Source organism: Rhinolophus hipposideros, assembly GCF_964194185.1.
Source record: "Rhinolophus hipposideros genome assembly, chromosome: X".
Classification (NCBI taxonomy): domain Eukaryota; kingdom Metazoa; phylum Chordata; class Mammalia; order Chiroptera; family Rhinolophidae; genus Rhinolophus; species Rhinolophus hipposideros.
In genome coordinates, this window is record NC_138046.1 from 45,930,686 (window position 1) to 45,955,858 (window position 25,173).

At 35.0% G+C, this 25,173-nt stretch overlaps 1 protein-coding gene across 10 annotated transcripts in view; it reads right to left on the minus strand.

Moving 5' to 3' along the window:
* Positions 1–25,173, minus strand: part of PAK3 (p21 (RAC1) activated kinase 3) — a 530,673-nt gene that overhangs the window by 94,127 nt on the left and 411,373 nt on the right. For 6 of the 10 annotated variants that reach the window (XM_081044041.1, XM_081044032.1, XM_081044034.1 and 3 more), the window contains 5 exons: positions 18,556–18,656; positions 15,889–15,951; positions 14,250–14,294; positions 12,933–13,086; positions 10,225–10,262 (listed from right to left, as the gene is read on the minus strand). In XM_081044041.1, coding sequence (XP_080900167.1) covers positions 10,225–10,262; positions 12,933–13,086; positions 14,250–14,294; positions 15,889–15,891 — 240 coding nt within the window. In that variant the 5' untranslated portion in view covers positions 15,892–15,951; positions 18,556–18,656. Of the gene's footprint in view, positions 1–10,224; positions 10,263–12,932; positions 13,087–14,249; positions 14,295–15,888; positions 15,952–18,555; positions 18,657–20,615; positions 20,642–25,173 lie in introns of all 10 variants that reach the window. The other 4 variants (XM_081044039.1, XM_081044040.1, XM_081044033.1 and 1 more) reach the window with 3 other exon arrangements.

The following is a 25,173-nucleotide window of genomic DNA, read 5'->3' on the forward strand; positions in this document are numbered from 1 at the left end:
CTTATTGATTTTTATAGAGTATATGTTGACATGACAATATTTTGAATATGTTGTTTTAAATAAAATATTTTATTAAAATCAATTTTACCTATTTCTTTTTACTTTTATAAATGTGGCTACTAGAAAATTTATTATATTTCTGTTGGAAAGCATGATTACAAATTTTTTTTATTTTTTTTTATTTTGTTTGTGTATGTGTATTTATTTATTTGTTATTTATTTATGCCTTCAGGTATACTGGCTCAGGCTAATCATAAATTGGATTTTCATTTCTTGAGAACAAAACTCCTGAGGCAGACACAGGTAGCCTACTGATAGACTATTACATCAAAGGACCTCAGTCTGTGATTAAAAGTTTACTGTAGATTTTCCACAATCATATATAAACCTATGGTGGAATAATAAGGTGTAGCCGCATATCTGATCAGAGCCAACAAGGTTTGTCTATTGTAAGAAGGAAGAAAACTTACAGTTTATAAATATTTGAGATAATATTAAATTGTCCTAATATAAATACTGAGTGGTTTATAGATTGAAGTGGATATGCTTACTTGTTATTGGCTTTGTTATTTATACATCTATATTTATTCTTAATTTAGCCCAAACAGTTAGGCTATTATATTGTATTGCAGCTGTGTAAATAGCAACATATGTTAACAATATTAAGTTTTCAGATAAAAAAACTCAGTTTCTTACTTTGAAAAGTTAACTCTTCAGAGCATCTCAATGGGCAGAGGGAGAAATTGCTTTTGAGTTATTGGTATTTGCTTTGATATTATTTTGTCCCAGAAAGTTCTGCTCTATTTTACACCAACCTGGATCAAAAATGCACGTAATTCCTGTTCCTTGATAAAAGGGCAGAACATGCATATAAACTGACTACTTTTTATATGGCAAACAAAGTTATTTTATCTATTAGACAATATGAACCATGTGAAGGGATAATAAGCTTTATGTGGGCCTATAAAAATGTTTTAAGTCAGAAATAAACCATTAAATCCAAAATGCCATTAATCTAAATTAATGTCTAATTAAATGTCTATTACATAAATCTCAATTTAAATAGTCATTTAAATTTAGTATTTATAGGAATTTCATTGCATCAGAAACAAATTGTAAAAAAACAAAACCAAATTTTAGGTTAGACTGTCTTATTTAGCAACAAATCTTGAGTATTCATAATGATTTCCAATAAATTACACCTAATGGTAAGTTAAATGTTACACACAATTAAACAATTTCAAAATCAATATTTTAAAAATCACTTTAAAACAAGGTAGTTACAAAATAGTCATTGGGATATAAAATACAGTATAGGGAATGTAGTCAATAACATTGTAACAACTATACACAGTGAATGTTGGTTCCAGACTTATGAGGGAACACTTCATAGATTTTATAAATGTCTAACCACTATGCTGTACACCTGAAACTAATATAAAATAGTATTGATTTCCAAGTATAATTGAAAAATAAAAATTTAAAAAAGTTTACAGCAATATATAAAGTAGGGTATAAGAGCCCTTTAATATATTTGATACAATGTATCACATGGCTTTCATAAGTGAGAGTGCATATACTGCCTATGAGGATCTAAAAATGGCCCTTGTGGTGCTTATAATGGGTCAAGGTCTAGGCTTTTAGGCCCAGTCCTCAGACTAACACAAAGACCAATCAGTGCCTACTGGTGAAGAGGTAACCTTGCACATCTCAATTTTTGCTATTTCACTAGAGAAGATCCGAGTACAAATTTTACTGACTGTTTCTAAACATTCATTACTACCTTCACTATTCTTATTTAACATGGGGGACATTCTCCATCTCCATGTGTGGACTAAGGAATTATTAGGAAAACTAAAGGAATTTATCTTCTGAATGTTTGTGGGCGAGAAAGAAGACAGATGTTTCTGTTCCTCTGGAAACAAACACTATGCTGCCACATCAGTTGTTTGGTGGGAAAGAATATATGGCCTGCAGTAGACATTCTGTTTGGGATGATAGTTGGGCCACGGAGCATTAACTACCAAGCAATATATCTATAACATGAGTACTTGGTACTGAGAACTGAAATTAACATAATTTCCTGCCCATATGTTAAATGATACTGGGGCCAGGCATACTTTTACATCTCTGTGTCAATAATATTGAGAATGGGCATACTTTTCTTTCCATGCATTAAATAATATCAAAATAGAGCACATTTTCCTGTTTATGTTATAAACAGTATGAGAATAAACAAAAATAAACTTTCTTAAACAAATACTTGTTCTTCGAAGACAAGACTGAACCAAGTGAAGTATTTTGCTTATTAAGAATAACAGCCTGAGTGTAATGAACTCAGAAACACAATCAAAGAACAACATGAACATTTTCGGAAAGAGATTTAAATTTCAAAAAAGAACCAAATGGAATTTCTGGAGATTAAGAACTCAGTAGAAGAAATTAAGAATTAAATAACCAGCTTAGGTAGTAGAGTTGACCAGATGGAGGAAAGAATCAGTGACATCAAAGATAGAAACCTGGAAATTATACAGATGGAAGAAGAAAGAGACTTGAGACTTAAAAAGAAATGAAAGAACTCTACAATAACTTTCTGACTCTATCGGAAAGAGCAACATAAGAATAATGGGCATACCAGAAGGAGAAGAAAGAGGGAAGGGAACAGAGAATATATTCAAAGAAATTGGTGATGAGAACTTCCCAAATCTGTGGACAGAACTGGATCCTCAAATCCAAGATGCAAATAGAACAACTAATTACCTCAATCCTAACAGGCCTTCTCCAAGGCACTTTGTATTGAAGCTGTCTAAAATTAAGACCAAAGAAAGAATCCTCAAGGCAGCCAGGGAAAAGAAGACGGTAACCTACAAAGGAAAGCACATTAGATTATCATCAGATTTTTCAACAGAAACTCTAGAAGCCAGGAGGGAGTACAGTCATATATTCAAACTACTGAAAGACAGAAATCATGAGCCAAGAGTAGTATATACAGCTAAGATATCCTTTAGATATGAAGGAGGAATAAAGACTTTTCCAGACATACAGAAGCTGAGGGAATTTTCTAATACATGACATGCACCACAAGGAATACTAAAGGAGGCTATTCGACCACTATCAACAGGAACAATTTGTGGCAACCGAAACATAAAAAAAGGGAGATTAAAGGCCTGAACCGGAATATGGGAATGGAGAAAGTAAGAGTCCTGAAGAAAATGGAATACTCTAAATATTAATCTTTGTTTTACATAATCTTAAGGGTAATCACTCAAAAAAAATCCAGAAATGAAATGTATACTGTAATAAAAGAAGAAACAGAGGGAAACATCGTAGAATACCACCACACAGAAATAATAGACAACAACAAAAAGGCAAAGAAACATTGGACACGCAGCCTTACCAGAAAACTAAAGATAGAATACAGGAAATCCTCACGTATCAATAATCATTCTAAATGTAAATGTACTGAACTCACCAATAAAAAGGAACAGAGTATCAGATTGGATCAAAAAAGTAAACCCAACCATATGCTGTCTTCAAGAGACACATCTGAGCTACAAGGACAAGCATAGACTCAAAGTGAAAGGGTGGAAATTGACACTCAAAGCAAATGGTACCCAGAGAAACTCAGGTGTAGCCATAATGATATCAGATGAAACAGACTTCAGGGAGAAAAGGTTAACAAAAGACAAAGATGGACATTTCAAAATGGTAAAGGGGACTATACAACAAGAAGACATAACAGTCATCAATATTTATGCCCCCAATCAGGGAGCACCAAAATATACCAAGCAAACACTAACAGAACTAAAGGGAGAAATTGACCAAAACACTATTATACTAGGGGATTTAAATACATCATTGATGGCTATGGATAGATCATCCAAACAGAAAATAAATAACAAAATATCAGCCCTAAATAACACATTAGATGAAATGGACAGCATTGATATACATAGAGCACTTCATCCTAAAACATCAGACTATACAATCTTTTCGATTGTACACGGAACATTCTCAAGGATAGACCATATATTGGGGCATAAAAGCAGCCTCAGCAAATTTAAGAAGATTGAACTCACACCAAGCATATTTTCTAATTCACAAGGCTTTGAAATTGGATATCCACTGCGAAAAGAAAGCAGGAAAAAACACAAAAACATGTAGATTAAACAACATACATTTAAATAACGACTGGGTCAAAGAAAAAATTAGAGGAGAGATCAAAAGATACATAGAAGCAAATGACAATGAAAATACATCCTACCAAAATTTTTGGGATGCAGCGAAAGCAGTTTTAAGAGCGAAATTTACATCTTTACAGGCCTATCTGAAGAAACAAGAAAAATCCCAAATAAATAACCTCATGGTACACCTTAAAGAACTAGAAAAAGAAGAACAAGTGAAACACAAGGTCAGCAGAAGAAAGGAAATAACAAAACCAGAGCAGAGCTCAATGAAATAGAGAACAAAAAGATAATAGAAAAAATTAATGTGACAAAGAGCTGGTTCTTTGAAAAAATTAGTAAATTTGACAAATCCTTGGCTAGACTCACTAAGATAAAAGGAGAGAAGACACTAATTAACAAAATCAGAAATGAAAAAGGGGAAGTTATCACAGACACCACAGAAATACAAAGAATCATGCAAGAATACTATGAAGGACTATATGCCACGAAATTCACCTAGAAGAAATGGACAAGTACTTAGAAACATATAGCCTTCCAAGGTTTAACCATGAAGAATTGGAAAATCTAAACTGACCGATTACCAGTAAAGAAATTGAATCAGTCATCCAAAACCTTCCCAAAAGCAAAGTCCGGGACCAGATGGCTTCACTAGTGAATTCTACCAAACCTTCAAACAATCCTGCTCAAACTCTTCCAAAAAATTGAAGAAGAGTCAGTAGTCCCTAACTCATTTTATGAGGCAAACATTACCCTGATACCAAAACCTGGTAAGGACAACACAAAAAAAAAGAAAACTACAGACCTATATCTCTGATGAATACAGATGCAAAAATCCTAAACAAAATTTTAGCAAATCAACTACAACAATGTATTAAAAAGATTCTTCATCATGACTAAGTGGGGTTCATCCCTGGGGCACAAGGATGGTTCAACATTCGCAAATCCATCAATGTGATACATCACATAAACAAAATAAAGGACAAAAATCATATGATTATATCAATTGATGCAGAAAAAGCATATGACAAGATACAACATCCATTTATGATAAAAACACTTAATAAAACAGGTATAGAAGGAAAAAAGCTTAACATAATAAAGGCCATGTATGACAAGCCCTCAGCTAATCTCATAATTAATGGTGACAAACTGAAGCCTTTTGCTCTACGTTCAGGAACATGACAGGTCTGTCCCCTATCACCTCTGCTTTTCAACTTAGTGTTGGAAGTCCTTGCCAGAGCCATCAGGCAAGAGAAAGAAATAAAAGGCACCCAAATTGGGAATGAAGAAGTTGAAATATCACTCTTTGCAGATGTCATGATGCTATATAGAGAATACCCTAAATACTCCACCAAAAAGCTGTTAGCAACAATCTACAAATACAGTAGAGTTGCTGGCTACAAAATCAACGCACAAAAGTCCATTGCATTCCTACATATTAACAATGAAATCTCATAAAAAGATATACACAAAAATAATTCCCTTTGCAATTGCAGCAAAAAGAATAAAATACCTAGGAATAAACTTAACCAAGGATGTGAAGGATTTATATGCTGAAAACTATAAGACATTTTTGAAAGAAATTGAAGATGACCCAAAGAAATGGAAAGACATTCCATGCTCATGGATTAGAAGAATCAACATAGTTAAAATGGTCATATTACCCAAAGCAATAGAGAGATTTAATGCAATCTACATCAAAATCCCAATGGCATTTTTTAAAGGAATAGAACAAAAAATCATCAGATTTGTTTAAAACCACAAAAGACCCTGAATAGCCACAGCAATCTTAAGAAAAAAGAACAATGCTGGAGGTATCACACTGCCTGACTTTAGCTTGTACTACAGGGCTACAATAATCAAAACAGCATGGTATTGGCAGAAAAACAGACACATAGACCAATGGAATAGAATTGAGAACCCGGAAATAAAACCACATAAATATGGACAGATAATTTTTGACAAAGAAGAATAAAACATACAATGGAGGAAAGACAGCCTTTTCAATAAATGGTGCTGGGAGAATTGGATAGCCACGTGCAAAAGAATGAACCTGGACTGCTATCTGTCACCATGTACCAAAATTAATTCAAAATGGATCAATGACTTAAGCATAAGACCTGACACAATAAACTGCATAGAAGAAAACATAGGTACTAAACTTATGGACCTTGTGTTCAAAGAGCATTTTATGAATTTGACTCCAAAGGCAATGGAAGTAAAATCTAAAATAAACAAATGGGACTATATGAAACTTAAAAGTTTCTGCACAGCAAAAGAAACCATCGACAAAATAAAGAAGCAATGGACTGAATGGTAGAAGATTGTTGCAAACAGTTCCTCCGATAAGGGTCTAATATCCAAAATATACAAGGAACTCATGATACTCAACAACAAAAAAACAAACAACCCAATTGAAAAATGGGCAGAGAATCTGAAAAGAGATTTCTCCAAAGAGGACTTACAAATGGCAAATAAACATATGAAAAAATGCTCAACATCACTAATCATCAGGGAAATGCAAATAAAAACCACAATGAGATATCACCTCACCCCACTCAGAATGGCTATCTTCAACAAGATAAATAGCAACAAGTGTTGGAAAGGCGGTGGAGAAAAAGGAACCCTCATACACTGTTGGTGGGCATGCAGACTGGTGCAGCCATTATGGAAGGCAGTGTGGAGGTTCCTCAAAAAATTACAAATAGAATTACCATATGACCCAGGGATCCCTCTCCTGGGTATCTATCCAAAGAATTTGAAATCATTCATACATAAAGACACGTGTGCTCCAATGTTCATTGCAGCTTTGTTTATGTTGGTCAAGACATGGAAACATCCAAAATGTCCTTCGATAAATGAATGGATAAAGAACTTGTGGTATATATACACAATGGAATACTATTCGGTGTTAAGGAAAGATGATATAGGAACATTTGTGGCAACATGGATGGATCTTGAAAGTATAATGCTAAGCTAAATAAGTCAGACAGAAAAAGCAGAGAACCCTATGATTTCACTGAAATGTGGTATATAAACCAAAAACAACAAAAGAACAAGACAAACAAATGAGAAACAAAAACTCATAGACACAGACAATATTTTAGTGGTTACCTGAGTGTAAGGAGGGTGGGGGCAGGGAGATGAGGGTAAGTGTGATCAAATATATGGTGATGGAAGGAGAACTGACTGGGTGGTGAACACACAATGGGATTTATAGATGATGTAATACAGAATTGTACACCTGAAATGATGTAATTCCGTTAACGATTGTCACCCCAATAAATTAAAAGAACAAAATAAAAAAGTACTATAAGACAAAAACAAAAACAAACAAAAAACAAAATACAAAAAAAAAAAAAAAAAAACAAAACAAAAAAATCTCTTTATGCACTGCTATGTTTATTGCAGCACTCTACACAATATCCAAGACATGGAAACAACCGAAATGCCCATCGGTAGATGACTAGATTAAGATACTGTGATACATTATACAATGGAGTATTACACAGCAATAAAGAAAAATGAAATCTTACCATCTGCAACAATATGGATGGACCTAGAGAACATTATGTTAAGTGAAATATGTCAGACAGAGAAAGACAAATACCATATAATCTCACTTATATGTGGAATCTAAAGAAAAGAATAAATGAACACACTAATCATAAACAGTCTCAGTGATATAGAGGAAAAACTGATGGTTGTGTGATGGGGGGGGGGATGAGGGAGAAGGTGAGGGGATTAGAAAGCACAACTTGTAACCACAAGATAGCCATGGGAATACAATAGTCATTTTGGGGTATATAATCTGTAATGTTGTAGAGATTTTGTAGGGTTTTTGATGGACACTTATGTTATTAGGGAGACCACCTCAGGGAAGATGTAGATGCCTGATCACTGCACTCTATACCTGAAGCTGAAGCTGAACAATAATGAATGTCAACTATAATTATTTATAATATTTATAATATACATATATTATATTATAATATATATTATATTATGTATATAATATATATTATATAATATATAATATATAATAATATATAATAATATATATTATATAATACATAATATAATATAGTATATATTATAATATATTATAGTATAATATATAATATATTATATATTATAATATATACTATATTATATTATATATAATTATTTATAATATTTATTATATATATATAGTTACAAGAAGTGGAGTACAGCATTAGGAATAGAGACAGTGGAAATGTAACTGCTGTATGTGATGTCAGAAGGATAGTAGTATGGGGAGGTGGGTATCACTTTTTGAGGGATGTAAATGATAAATGTCTAACTATTGCATTGTTTGAACACACGAAACTAATAAAGATAAATAAATAAAGGTGGGGTAGGGTGGGGCCTCAAATCACCAGGACATGGCGAATGATTGTTGGGCAGAGACTTAGATATGGCAGCCACCTGTGTCTGAACACAGGGAAAGGAGAGGGCTCAAGAAAGAAACAATGAGGTCAGAGGGATAGTGGATGGGGAGATGGGGGGAGGGGGGGTCCACAGTGTGAGGGATATAAATGATGAACGTCTAAGTATTACCTTGTCTTGTACACCTGCAACTAATAAAAAAAAAGTCCTGGAAGTACACACTGTTCCCCAATAAAGTCCTGTTCCGCTTCCCCAATAAAATCTTAAAAAAAAAAAATGAAAGACACAATGGCCTCTGCCAGCTCCTCTGTCCAGGAGAAAGCTGCCTCTCCAGCCCTGTCTCAGGCCAGACAACTCAGTCCCCCCACCACCACCCTTATGTCATATCACCTCTCCAGATGCTCTCTGAGTGCTGTAGCTCAGAGCCAGTGACTCTGTTGGGCAAATCTGCATTTTGTCCCTTTAAGAGTGCAGCCGCCCACCGTCTCACTCAGTCACAGTCTCTGCTGTTTTTCACAACCACAAATTATGGGGACTTCTCCACCCAGCACTGGAACTCTGGTCTGGGGTGGGGCTGGTACCTCTCACTCCTCCTGATCTTTAATGGTCACACATGAGTGTGGGACCAGACAGTTCCATGTCTCTGCCCCTCGTACCAGTCTTTAGGTGGCTTGTTCTGCACGTCTTTAGTTGTAGGGCTTCGGATCAGCAAGATTTTTAGGAGATTCTGAATGATGGTTGTTTTGTAGTTTAGTGGTAATTTTGATGTGGTCGTGAGAGAAGGTAATCACAGTATTTACCTACTTCACCATCTTTGCGTTCTGTTAGGTCACTTATTTTCTAGTTACTTCTCTGATAAAATTACCTATGTGACTTTGGGTAAAGTCATCTCCCCTACTGCCTCTCAATTTGTTGGAATGGGTGACACTAAAAGATTTAGTGGTATGACCTTAGACAAGTTATTTCACCTCTCTGAACCTCATCTGTAAAATGGAGACAATGGTAAAAATTACCTAATTGTGTTGTAGAAAAGGTGAAGTGAATATGAAGTATTATTAGCCCAGTACCTTTCACATCATAAATATTCAGTAAAGAGAAGTTGCTGTCATTATGATTATTATTTTTAAGATTCTATATGTAAGAGAAATAGAAACATTTATTCATGTAAAGATTTATACATGTGTGTTCACAGTAGCTTTATTTATAATAGCCAAAAACTGTAAATAGCCAAGAAATCCTTTAATGGGTGAACTGTTAAATAAAGAGTGATGCATCTACACTATGGAATACTACTTAGCAAAAAAGGAACAAACTACTGATATGCACAACTTTGACAAAACCTAAAAGCATTATTGTAAGTGAGAAAAGCTGATCCCAAAAGGTCAGATACTGTATTATTCCATTTGCCTGAAGTGCCCAGAAAGACAAACCTATAAAACCAGATTAGTGAATGCCTAAAACTCATCGTACTGTATACATAAAAGTGGGTGAATTTTATATATCTAAATTATACCTTAAAAACTATTTTAAAAAGATTCTATATCTAAATACTAGATCTGTGCAATTGCATTCTGTTGGACTACCAGAAACACTGATTACACAAAACAGTTTTCAATTTTTCACTTACCGAAGGATGAGCTGCTATGTATCCATGTGCACTTTTATCTGAAAAGTGAAGATAAAGCTGTCACCTTTGTGTCATAAATATTACCTTGTTTAAAGACCATACTTAAAAATTAAAACAAAACAAACAAACAAACAAAAAACACCTGCACGTGTTTCACTAGAAGGAAATTTTCCAATTCAGTATCAAATAGATATTATGATAAACAACAGTTTTTGTTAAAATGTCTCATACCCTTACTTCCTCAACATATTACCACCAGGTCATTTTATAGATTTTAATGAAAGCCTCTAGTTAATGTCATCTATATGGAGGAATGTTGAGATTACCTACTGCTAGATTGGTATGACTCTACAAAGTAGTCCCCCCAGTGGGAGGGATACATTCCAAGACCCCTAGTGGATAACTAAAATCTCGGATAGTACCAAACCCTACTCACTCACACACACACACACACACACACACACACACACACACACACACACACACAGCATGTCCTCGAATAATGCAGTTTTGTTCAATGCTGTTTCATCGTAACATCAGTGAGATGCTATAGGAACTTCACTAACTCTTCTTTATATCAATTAGCCTGTGGTAACACTGGTTTCATTAAACGTCCTTTAGCCACAGTTCCAAGAACCCTTGGAGGACATTAAGTGAGGATTTATGGAATCTAGGTTTTCTGTTCATGTCTTCCACCCACAAATTTAATGTGTTTTTCATCTTATCTAAGCACCTGTCACACACTGTGGCTGTAACTTTTGCAGTTTGATTTGTGACAACAAAACTGGCATTTATTTCTTTACAATTTCATAAATAGAAGATTTGTTATTACTGTAGATCTTAGCAACTTAAGCATACAATTTTTTTCTTTACTTATTAAGTCGAGAACTTTTACCAGAAAGCACTTTATGGCTTCTCTTTGACATATACAAATTGCCGGTATCAGTACTCTTGTGCTTTGGGACCTTATTAAATAAAATGAGCGTTACTTGAGCACAAGCACAGCAATACCCTGACAGCTGATCTGATAACCTAGATGGCTACTAAGTGACTAACAGGTGGGGAGCATGTACACTGTGGATATGCTGGACAAAGGACGAATCATGTCCCAGGCGGGTTGGAGGAGGACCACATGAGATTTCATCATGTTACTTAGAACAGCGCACAATTTAAAACTCATGAATTGTTTATTTCTGAAATTTTCCATTTAATATTTTCAGACCATCAATGATCATGGGCAAGTGAAACCACAGAAAGCAAAACCATGGATAAAGGGGGAATACTGTACATCTACACCCAGAATTTTTCCCCTTCCTTCTCCCCCTCTCCCTCCTTTCCATTTCTCCCTTCTACTCACCCTCCTTCTCCTCTTCTCTTCCCCTCCTAGCCTATTAGTCAGTTGCAACACTAGAGCATCCAGACAACATATGGTGAGTTTCACTCAACTCAGAATAGTGCAATAACTCATATACTATTGAGTTCCAACATAGTTTTCAGGATTTATTCCTTGTTAAGTTGAGAGAATTCGACACATAAAAAGGTTAAAAAGCAGTGGCAACTTAGGATAAAGAACAAATTCTGAGAATCCAAAAAGTATTAATGGATACACTGAAATGATTTCTTAAATCCATTCTTGGTTCTCATTGCCTATGGTTCTACAGTGTACTTGGAGCACAGCTCTTACATTCATCATTGTTTGATGTGTCACCAGGATATCTTAAATATTTTATTTCATGTGATAGACTCAACATCATAAAAAAGCTCTCTTTTATGCCTTTTCTTTCTTTTAGGTTTTTGCCATTAGATAACAGGAGTTAAACAATCTTCTCATTTAAAAAGAAGTCCCATTTAACATGTAAATTGCCATATACCTTTAAGTTTGGACTTTGATATTTGATATGGCCAAATCAGATACGTCCATATCCAAGTATGTTCTTGTACCATTCCTAAAAAGATCATGTCCCCCATCATACTGAAACCAATGTCAAAATGTAGGGGCTATATATAGCTGGGGCACCAATGATAGCATTCTCTTCTTTCTTTAGATGTTAATAAGAAATTGTTCTAAAGAGACAACCAGATCCTTTTTCTCAAATGCAGAAGTATTATTGGTACATGTTTTTAAGTTGCTTACAGTGCAAATTTGAACATCAAAGCTTCAAACAAAGGCTGGATCGACAAGCTAGCAAAATAAATCGAGATTTGGCAGACACATGGCCTTTCGAACTCTTATAAATAGCAAACTGTAATTTCTTTTATTTTAGTCTGATTTTGAGGTCTGATAAAAACAACCTGGCAGCCACAAAATTTGTGCTGTATCATCATGGTGCAATCAAATTATTCTAAAGGATAAAGTAAATTTCAAAAGACCATGGTTTGATCCATATACTTCTTACTTCTTGACCACATCACAAGGCCTGATCCTAACTGAGTGTCTTCATGCTAGGGAAGAGAGAAAAGGACAATTGTGATTGCTGATTCAAACTGACAACTACTGCTTCATTGAATAATTTACTTATTTCAGTTCTAAAATTATCCAAGCACTGTAAACCAACTTCAACTTCCAACTCATCTTTTAGGTTACTTCTGTTGAAGTCATTCTGAGAAGGAAGTAGGACTGATTTCAAATGCCCTACAAGCCTTCTGTTCTAATCCCGAGGCTTTGAGATTGGAATTATTTTTTCACTCTTTATACCATTTATTCTTACCTCCTGATGTAAAACTCATGTATTTCTGGTTGTTGACTGTTTCTTTGGAATCATAGAATTTGAGAACATCTAGAACAGCTTGTGGGTTCTTCTTTTGTTCAAGTTTTGTTATGTTAGAGGTTTGGAGTAATCGTGCCCATTGCTCAGGAATTCCCTGTGGACAACCAAAGGGAAAGAATGATAGATCAGAACATTCAGCAGCTACATTTTTCTGTTCCAGTAAATTTCTGCACCAAGAAGCCCATGCTACCTGTAGGATTACACTTGGGAAACTGAAGTTACACTCTAGATTTAAAGTTAGTAACTTAATAATACAATCATTTTCTTGTATAATTAAAACATATAGGTAAAACTAGGTTCCAACTTAAAAAGGGTGGTAGAAAAAAAGTTAATGAAAATCACCTCCATATTAACTCTGCTCATCCATGAAATGATGTTTATGGCTTAGGGTTTTTTGTTTTTGTTTTTGTTGTTGTTGTTTTTTCTGGTGACTCAGGGCAGACAATAGCAAGACTTCTCTAAATTTATGCATAGCATAGTATAGTGCATCAATAGATTTTACTTGACTGGATATCATAAGCTGTTTTTGGGCATGCTGTAATTAGAATATCTTTTACAATAAAAGAAAAGCCTCACCCTTGGTCAATTTATACTTTGTGATTACAAAATGTAATTTTTTGGATCTAGAGCTTTAATACAAAGGGAGATTGAGAGGAGACAAAAATATAATTGTGGAGGAACAATAACCACTGAGATGCTAAATAGTAACATTAACATTAAAGCTGCTTTGGGCATTTTCCCTGTAGGTTGCTCCTCTCCTCCTTTCATCCCCTCCTCCCCTCTTCATTCACTGGCCACATGGAAGAACCTGGGGACTGTGACAACCATACCAAATCCTTGTGAGAATTTGCAATAATCTGAAGCATTTAGAGCAGAGACAAGAGAGTATTTGGAAATCTAGTCAAGAAGAATTGAAAAAATTAAAGAGAGAGGTTAATTTTACATTGAGCATTCTTTCCTACATGTTCAGCTTGCAGAGGTCCCTGTTTCATAATTATCCAACCTCCAAGAGCAACTTGGGATGAGAAACAGACACAGTATTCCTGAAGTGCATCAAGACACAATTTCTGTGGCTTTGTCCTATGAAGTCTCAGTAAAACAATGTGTGACATGGACCTCCAGAGTTTGGGAATGACAACAAAAAAGTGAGATAAGCCGAACAACACTTCTACTGCACACACATGAACCTGCTGCTGCAGTGCTATGACATCTCAAAGAAGCACTTTGATGCAAGCTTCTTTTGGGCCTGTGACGCACCTCTGGGAGCTTCCCTGGGCACATCTGTGAGCCATAGAGATCTGGCTGTAATGGACGTAAATAAAGAAAGAAAAGAAAGTTAAAACAGAATGTGGGACAACTTAGAAGGTGGGAGGAGATGAAACCAATGGGTCTAATGGGGGGTAATCCCATCTAAAGTGGAGCAGTTATGAAAATAGGGATATATTAACTAAATCAGGGACAGGACAGGCTACAAGACAACAGATTTAAGAAAACAGAGAAAATGACAACATTCTAAAGTTTGGATACATAATTCCACTTTTGGCCAGATGCTTCCTCCATAAATATGCACTAATAAGAATTATCCCTAAATGACTGGAGAAATTACTAAAAAGGCGAAAACATGAATTTGGAGGAGAAAAGGATGGCACCATGAACAACTTCAACAATAATTTGTAAGTTGTTTGTATCACTGGGTGATCACAGATAGCCAATGGCCATGTGATGAACTTACAAATTTTGGTTACCAATTGTGGTTAACCATTTTTAGTTTCACATTGGAAGTATCTGTGTGGTAAAAATTCAAAGGATGGCTATATGGTGATACTGAATTTAACATTTGTTATTTTTGATGTGATTTTCCGTATTTTGTAAAGTCATGGCTGGCTTAGAGAAAACTAGATTGAGGATTTTCCACACAGCCAGACTCCATGTTTGAGTTTCTTAGACATTTAGACCAGGGAAAGGGAAACCATTTCATTTAAAACTATACAGAAATAATTTCCATTTTAATCCTGCATTTCCAAAGTCCCACTTCCCATAAAATAAGATCAGATGTATAAGGTAACAGCTTTATCTAAATAAACGTATTATCTCTCTTGCTATAAAAACATGCTTTGACCCCACTGGTTTGATTTGAAATAGAGGTCTTTGATTCCTAGCATTTAGGGTTACTCCAAGCATAATTATATAACACTTTTACATGCATTTATCACGCAATTTGATGCTAAAGCCTTAAGCCAAAAATTTGAACTCAAAAGCCCATGCATGATCCCATTTCTGATTCTAAGTGCAGTTAATAGCATTTGGTTAATACTTTAATGGCCAAAGGAGTTATTAAGTGTTACAAAACCAGGTATGCATTGCACGTAACCACTAGAGCAGACATCACTAGCATAATCATTACCATAATCATTAGAATATTTGCAGTTATACATTCTCATGGCACTTTTCAACTTTTGTGATAAATACAGTCATGTGATCACTAGACAGCAGGAAAAAATGCTGTCAATTGCAGAAGATCCTCCAGACAACTATACTTACCACATGACTACACTGCTGAGATAATTTCTATTTTCTTTTTAAAAATTAAATAAATTAGTTAATCAATGAAACCTGACACTTAAATTTGAATATATGCCACAAAGGCACATAATCAGAAAACCATCTCATTACTCCAAATTGAGGTACAAATCCCAAAAGTTAGACAGCTAATGGAGATCTAGAGGTGTGAGCATCAGAAGCAGGAGCACATATCAATGCCTGGCCATGTATACAATAACAGCTAGATGTACATCAAGCTGGGGATTTTCTGGTGTAGCCCAGGAGAATGGCAGCATGATACAACAGGCCAAGCATTTACCTTATCATAAGAAATAATAATTTATATCACTCATACCATTTTTCCCTCTGATTGACTTGAAGCGACCGTCACAGGTCTAGAAGTCTGGAAGGGGGAGTTCTGAAGTATTTGGGATAAAAATGGCAATATAAAGGATAAGGACTTGTAATAGTTTAATACAAAAAAAAATGTCACCTCCCAATCTAATTTTAACCTTACGGTCCAAGTGTATGACCAGGTGTACAAGGTTTTATGGGCCAATTAGCCATAGGATAATCACTAAGCAACACACCAAATTAGTGTCCAAATATTCAAAGTAACAGGCCCTTATAAGACAACTGGACTAGACAGTTTAACAAATCACTCAAAATTCAACCTAAACAACTACAGTAATCAAGTTTAGTAAGAAGGCCCTCCCCTTCTACACATAAACACAATGAATTAGTGGTACTGTGGAATTAGAACTCAATTTTAAATCCTAATAATAAAATGATTTTTAAAAGCTTATTATCATTTTGCATTTCTAAAATCAGTAAATGTAAATCACAGATTAAGATAGTAAAAAAAGGCAAAATTTGGCATCTTTAGAAATGATGTGTGAGTAAGTAGTTGTGAAAGATCAAGATGATAATTATATCAGAATTTCAAATTTAGCCTGTGTCTTATTTATATATTCAATGGATTTCTAACAGCTGACTGTATTCAAATAACTGATTTATTTCAAGTTGGGTTTTGGGGAAGAAGGGACAGGTTTTTGTTTGGTTTAGTTCAGTTGTTTCAATCTCTTTTTCATGATTAGAAAGATTACCCGTCACATATCCTAACCTATTCCTCTCTGGTTGGTTCTTTGGGTTCTAATTGATAGAAAAGTGAAAATGGCTAGACTGCAGTCATCAAGATGATGGTGATTCACTTTCATTCATTTCCATTCAGAATTCATAAAGAAATAAGAAAGAGCTAAAGATAGGTTGTAAGTCAAGCAAGTTGGAAAAAGTAGAAAAAAAATTAAAAAATGGAAATAAACAAGAATGTCACATAAGAATAGTGGAGGAGAAAACTTTCACATCAAAAAGCAAAAGAGTAAGAAAAAGAAAAGAAAAATATGGAATGACAACAATAAAGCATAAGAAAAATTTAAACAGAAGAAAAGCACATACAGAATAAAAACATCAAAACTAGAAATGAAAAGTTCATAAAATAAAAAAGGGAAGAGATATTCGATAAAACATAAAATTTAAGTGCTTTTACTGTTTAAAATGTCAAAAATAGTCAATATGATTTTTTAAGAAGTCTAAACTTGTTCAGTTTATAAAAATAATAATTTTTGGTAGTGATGATGGTGGTGGTTGTGGTGATAGTGAGGTTATATTTCCTAAGTATTGCTAAGAGAATATTCTCAAATATAGTAAAGAACAGAGGCTGGCTCAAACTCAAAGCCATTGGAATAATGTCTCTGACTCTAGTAATGAAATTGGTGAAATCCTACCAATATCTCAACTTTATCAATGTCAGTGCTTCCTGATGCTCTCTTCTGCTTGCTACTGAGAACATAGATATAATGAGCTCACATCACTTTACAAGGCTAAGATGTTTACTTAGTTTCCATTTCATTCTCATGTTGCTAACCTCTGGAATTAAAAAAAAAGATAATTCAGCTCTCGATTCAGAGACAAGTTTGATTCTCCAAATCAAATTAATTTGTCCCCTCTTTTTTTCTTTCACTTAATCATATGACACAGTCTACTTACTAACCATCATGTTATGAAACACAACATTCAATTATTTAACATCTGATTTAACCCAAGAATCAATGGCGATGGTTGTATTAAAGTTTTTTTTTTCTGAATGAATTCAAAATTACTCATTATCTCAGAATGTACATTTTTTTCTGAGTTCCTGAGTAGTATGTAAAAAGGTAGCTGATCTTCCTGGGGACATATTTTTAGCCATATCATTTCTGTCATCCATCTAAAAAAATGTAAGTGCCAGATCTTTAAAAAGAAAAGTATAAAATATAATAGATCTGACATCTTGTGCTATTTGAGCACTATAAATATCCAAAGAAAGGCTGGATCTGTAGCTATGGCCTTTCTAGAGAATTCTTGTTATTTTTTATTATGAATTATATACAAAGTACATAACCACTAAAGTATACATAATATATCCATCAATATTTCTTCTTGAAAGATGAGGTTTGTTGTTTCAAATGTCTACAAAATACACCTGTTAAGCCTAAAAATAAGCTATGTTTTTCAAATCAAAGGGAAGAACAGGTCAATTTTACAGAGGTTTTTGTTTAGTGTGTTAGCTGATCTGGGTAATCCAGGTTCTTGTGTAAAGCCTGTATTACTGAGACAGATTGTCTTCACTGGCCAAGTTGAGTCCATGGTTCTCTAATTCACCTCAAATGATAAAGAATAGGCTCAATCAAGCATGCTCTCTAACAGGACTACATCTCCTATGCCATGGTAAATTAGCATTTTCAATCAAGTTGAACACTATACAGCTATCAGCCATTTTTGTTAAGATGGAAAAAATAATTTTGCCAATACTCTTACCACCCGCTAGTTCCATCTATAACTGTCTAGGCAAAGTTTATCTTACTTGAAATCATCAAAAACTTCAAGTCTGACATTTTGTGACATGGTGATTCTTGCTTGAAACCTGTTTTAATAAAGGATTTTTTTTTCATGGCTTACAAAATAAAATACAAAGCTTACTTACAGTGAATTCCCCGGTGACTGCATCAAATCCCACATGAATCGTATGTTCAAAGTCTGAAGGAAGAGAAATCTCTGGGCGTTCTTTCTCTTTCTTCTTATTGGCTAAAGGCAAAATGTTAACATGAATTTATTTGGGATATAGTTTTGCCATCCAAAAGTTGTACAATTAGTTTCATCAAAATAGTTATAAAGTTGAGAGACAATTGATTCCAACACCATTTTAACACTACTTAACTTCAGAAATAATTTTATTTGCAGAGGTGGCTGAGAGTTTGATAGAAAATGTTATGTTCAAATAATTTACACATTTCTAAATCCAATTCAAACAAAACTTTCAGTCAAACTGATTTATGTCCTTTACTAGTCAATGTAATCAATATGTATCAATAGGTATATTGTGTTTAACTGGCTTTGTTGAATCAAATACTACTTACTAAAAAAATATCATTACACTCAAATCAAGCTAAGGCTTACTATTAGAAAGAATAGAAAAGACAATTGCTTATGCTATCTATAAAAGTGTTAGGAATTGCTCCCATGTTAACCATAGCTAATTATCAAGTAGCTAGAACTTCTTTTATTTACATGTTTACATTATGAAGCATGTCTCAACAGACTCTTGCTTTTCTTTCAACGAGAATACCATTGCAAATCTATAATGTTACAAATTTATCATTAAAATGTTTTTAATCATTTCCTACCCAGCACTCTGCTAGTAAAAAATACAAATTACTGCTTTATACTGAATTAATTTTATTTAGTTCTTAGAACCTCAAAGCAGTTCCTTGGTTTAGACACTCTAGTTTGTAGCTATTTTCCATGCCTCTATTATATTCTGTCCGATTAGCCATTTAAAATCGCTGTCCTTAATTAGCATATTTTTCATAGTGACACGATTATGAATAAGCACATCAATAGTTAATAAGTCAAAAGCCTTTAAAAATATAATCACTGAAGAAATTATGCTGGGAACTGTAATGAAATTAGTCTATCTTGAAATAGATCCCAGAAAGAAGTTACTGTGGAAATATTGTAAAATGGCATTTAGTAGCTTCCATAATAGACATATCAGCAGATTTGAGCACGTATCTGTAACAAGGGTGCATTTCACACTCAAAACAAAAACAAAACAAAACAAAACAAAAACAAAAACAAACCAACAAAAAAAAACTCACCCTCCTAATACTGGGCAAGTAAGTCATCATGAACCACATATGCTCAATTAAAACCAATCAACTTCAGAATTGCCAGGGTGGCCAATTTAGAATATTCTAGTTCAAATAGATGTTTCCTTGGCCTCAATTTCAGACAACATTAAAATAACCTTATAAGGATTGCTTGTTACCCAGGATAAATTTTAAATTCAGAACCTTTATGTTCCGATCTCATTCTTAGGGCTACCTTTCTCTTTCTAACTCTCTCACTGCTCCATATCTCCAGCCAGAGGACAGACATATAGAACAGAAATATAGAAATTCAAGTAGTGAGAGGATGAGGATATAGGATTAGGAAGGCTTGAGATGGGGGGACAAGGGTCACTCAAAGGCTTTTCCAAGCCATGGATCACATTTAAGACCCATTTTGAAAAGTACATATATACCATTTAACTTAACTTTAGTATATATTTCATTTTTACAATGAGATTACTTTCTTGATGAATATTATCGTAACTGAACAGTGAAGTTTAGAATTTTCTGTTGGTAACTCTAAATTCTGTTTAGAGTTTCTGTTCAGAGTTCTCTGCATGTTTGTGGACTGTAGCTACCATTTACACTTGTTCAACTACTGTTTTTAATTGTTCAGAAAGTCAAAACAGAACAATCAGCTTTCTGTACTTGCCATTGCACAAAAGGTATCCTAGTTACTACTGTAAACATTTTCTTAGTTTTCCTCTTTCCTGATCTCCCATAGATAACCATGTTGGACATGGCTAACCATTTCTGTTTCATGGAGTATTACGCAGCCATAAAGAAGAAAGAAATCTTACCATTTGCAACAACATGGATGGACCTAGAAGACATTATGTTAAGTGAAATAAGTCAGACAGAGAAAGACACATACCATATGATCTCACTTACATGCGGAATCTAAAGAAAAGAATAAGTGAATGAACAAATCAGAAACAGTTTTGGAGACAAAGAGGAAAAACTGAGGGTTGCTAGATGGGCCGGGGGGGTGAGAACTAGGGGGAAGGTGAGGGGATTAGAAAACAGTCGGTAACCACAAGATGGCCACGGGGTTTTGAAAATTAATTTGGGAAACGTAATCAATAATGTTGTAAAGATTTTGTAGGGTATCCGATGGACACGTGTCCCATTAGGGAAACTACCTCAGGGATGATGTAGATGCCTGATCAATGCACTGTACACCTGAAGCTGAACAATAATGAATGCCAACTATAATTTTATATATATGTGTATATATATGTACATATATATGTATATATGTATATATACATATATACATATATATATATATATATATATATGTATGTATATACTTACAAGAAGTGGAGTACAGCATTAGGAATATAATGCAGTGGAAATGTAATGGCTCAGTGCGATGTCAGAGGGATATAAATGATAAATGTCTAAGTATTACTTTGTCTTGTGCACCTGAAACTAATTTTAAAAAATGTGGTCTTATTCTCCTGCTCCCTCAGTGACTATTCTTTATGTGAGTGGCATTTTTTCTCCTTCTTCCTTTCCTAGTGCACTCTTCTTCCTTTCACAATCCTTTCTTTATAATCATTCATCTTGCATGGCATCCATTGAAAGATATAACTCATGTTGGGTAATTTCCTAATCTGTGGGTGGCAGGTGGTATACCCAGATTTTGTGGGACAAGATACTTCATATAATTTGAAAAGAAAGCTCACTTTATGTAAAAGCCACAATATGTCAGAAACATGGCGGCGTGATTGGCGCTCCTTGAAATCTCCCTTGGAAGTTACAAAAAAATTGAACAGCTAAGGATACCATAATTCAGCAAAGGATACCCTTTGCAACACACAAGCATGTCTGAGAGACCCAGTCATTGTAACATCTGAAGGTGGGCGAATTGGTGCAAACAAGGGAAGAGGGAAGGGGGAAATGCAGAGACATAGCCGAAGTTTGTGGACACAGCCCGGAGAACACTGCAGTTCCCGGGAGAGGAAAGGATTGATACTGCAGGTGCACTTTCTGTGGCCCATATTCCTGACTGAGGGATCAGCATATAATACAGCTGAAGTAAGATATCAGGTCAGAGACCTTGGGGCAAAGACCAAACGTAGAAGGGTGACAACTGTGGTTTAAGGCCTCATTGCCAGGCAGAAAACAAGACATGGACCTGGTTGCCTCCCTACACCCTCCCAGAGCTCACCTCCCAGTGTTAGAAGCAGGCCCCAGAAGAAACCGTAGCAATGTTGGATTAAAGAGCAGAGTACATAAACATTAATGAATGCCAACTATAATTTTATATATATATAATGTGATGGTTCAGTGTGAGGTCGGAGGGATAGTGGATGGGGGGAGGGTGGTTCACAGTGTGAGGGATATAAATGATGAACGTCTAAGTATTACCTTGTCTTGTACACCTGAAACTAATAAATAAATAAATAAATAAATAAATAAATAATAAATAAAAGTCACTTAAAAAAAATAGCAGAGTACATACAGTGCTGACAACTAGAGAGACAAACCCAGAGTGGCAGATGCACAGTGAGGCTAATTATGGTGACAGTGAAAGAGCTGTAGGGGCTAGACAGCTCTGGGTAGGAGGTCACCATGGCTCCTGGCCAAAAACACTCCTGCAGCCTCTCTCACCCCACCCTGCCCTCACCATACCAAGCTAAACTTGTAGGCATTGAGGGCTGCCGAGACAAACATGCTCTGCATCCAGCTGCAGGGGCAGCATTGAGATTTCAGAGGCTAGGAATGCCATTGCCCAGTACATCCACCCAAGAAGGCACTGCATTAAGACTGAGGTGACCTGATGACAAAGGAAAACCCCATACCCAGAAAACCTCCCATTGAGCAAGAAGCCAGAACAGTTCAAGAGAAAATAAAATGCTGCAGCACAAGAGAAAATAAAATGTTCCAGAGACCCCTACTGGAAAGAAAAAGAAAGACCGCTTCATATCAACCTGCTGCAGAATCCACTGCTGCAGATGCCCAGGAAGAGAAATAATAATTTATTAATTGTCATGAATAACGAACGTAACAGGGCAGCTCAGAAAGAAAATGAAAAATCTCCAGAAAATGAAATTAAAGACATGGAAATGTGTGACTTAAATGACAAACAATTCAAGATTGCAGTTAGTAAGAAACTCAATGAGATACAATAAAATAAAGTAAAATAAAGTCAATGAACAAAATGAACACTTTACCTTCTTTATCCAATCATCTATCGAAGGACACTTTGGTTGTTTCCATATCTTGGCCACCATAAATAAACCTGCAATGAGCTTCGGAGCACATATATCTTTACGGATAAATGTTTCCAGATTTTTTGCGTAGATACCGAGGAGAGAGATTGCTGAGGCATAGGGTAATTCTATTCTTAATTTTTTGAGGAACCTCCACACTGTCTTCCATAACGGCTACAACAATCTGCATTCCCACCAACAGTGTATGAGGGTTCCTTTTTCACCACCGTCTATCCAAAACGTGTGATTATTTGTCTTGTTGATGATAGCCATTCTAACTGGGGTGAGCTGATATCTCATTGTGGTTTTTATTTGCATTTCTCTGATGATTAGTGATGTTGAGCATCTTTTTATATGTTTATTGGCCATTTGTATGTCCTCTTTGGAGAAATGTCTCTTTAGGTCCTCTGCCCATTTTATAAGAGGTTTGTTTTTTTGTTGTTGAGTTGTATGAGTTCCTTTTATATTTTGGATATTAGTCCCTTATCAGAGGTGTTGCTTGCAGAAATCTTCTCCCATTCGGTCGGTTGCCTCTTTGTTTTGTCGATGGCTTTTGAACTGTGCAGAAGCTTCTTAGTGTAATATAGTCCCATTCATTTTTTTTAGCTTTTACTTCCCTTGCCTTTGGAGTCAAATTCATAAAATGCTTTTAGAACCCAAGGTCCATAAGGTTAGTACCTATGTTTTCTTCTATGCAGTTTATTGTTTCAGATATGACGTTTAGGTCTTTGATCCATTTTGAGTTAATTTTGATAAACGATGACACAATGGAATACAATTCTGCCATAAGAAAAAATGGAAAAATGCCATTTGTGACAACATGGATGGATCCTGAGATTATTACGCTAAGTGAAAAAAGTCAGACAGAAAATGTCAAGAACCACATGATTTCACTGATATGTGGTATATAAAACTGAAAACAAAAAAGGAACAAGACAAACAAATGAAGAAAAAAAAAACCTCATAGACACAGACAATAGTTTAGTGGTTACCAGAGGGTAAGCAGGGAGGGGGGTGGTAGGTGAGGCTAAAAGGTATCAAATATATGTTGATGGAAGGAAAACTGACTCTGGGTGGTGAACACAGAATGTGATATATAGATGATGTATTACAGAATTGTACACCTAAAACCCATGTAACTTTACTAATAATTGTCACCCCAATAAACCTTAAGTTTTTTTTATTAATTAGATTTATTGGGGTGACGATTATTAGTAAATTTACATAGATTCAAGGGGGTCAAATATATGGTGATGGAAGGAGAACTGACTCTGGGTGGTGAACCTTAAGTTTTTAAAAATGAGCATTTTACCAAAGAAACTAAAATTAAAAATAAAGAACCAAATAGAACTTCTGGACATGAAGAACTCAATAAAAGAAATGAAGAAGGAAATAGCCAGCTTAGGATATAGAGCTGACCAGATGGAGGTACGAATTAGTGATATTGAAGATAGAAATCTGGAAACTACACAAATGGAACAAGAGAAAAACTTGAAAGTTAAAAGAAATTAAAGAACTCTATAAGACCTACCAGGCTCCATCAAAGACAAACATAAGAATAACGGGTAAACCAGAAGGAGAAGAGAGGTAGAAGGGAACAGACACTCTATTCAATCAAGTAGTTGAGGAGAATTTACCAAAAGTATGGATAGAACTGGAAGCTTAAATCCAAGACAAACACAACACCAAATTACTGAATTCCAACAAGCCTTCTCCAAGGCACATTATACTGAAGCTGTCACAAATTAATGACAAAGGAAGAATTCTCAAGGCAGCCAGGGAAAAGAAGATGGTGACATACAAAGGAAAGCCCATTAGATAATCATCAGACTTTCAGCAGAAACTCTACAAGCCAGGAGGGAATGGAATCAAATATTCAAACAATTGAAAGAGAGAAATTACCAGCCAAGAATAATATACACAGCAAAAGTTATCCTTAAGATATGAAGGAGGAATAAAGACCTTTCCAGACACACAGAAGCTGAGGGAATTTTCCAACAAACACCTGCATTACAGGAAAACTGAAGGAGGTTATGCGACATGAAACAAAAAGACAAAAGGTTAAAAAACCATGATCAAGATTAACAATAAAGAGACGTCATCAAAATGGCAGCTTGACATGAGCCTGTCAAAATCTCCTCTGGAATTTACAACAAATTGAAAAACTATAACTCCACAAAGGACTCCCTGCACAGCAGACAGACAAGATGA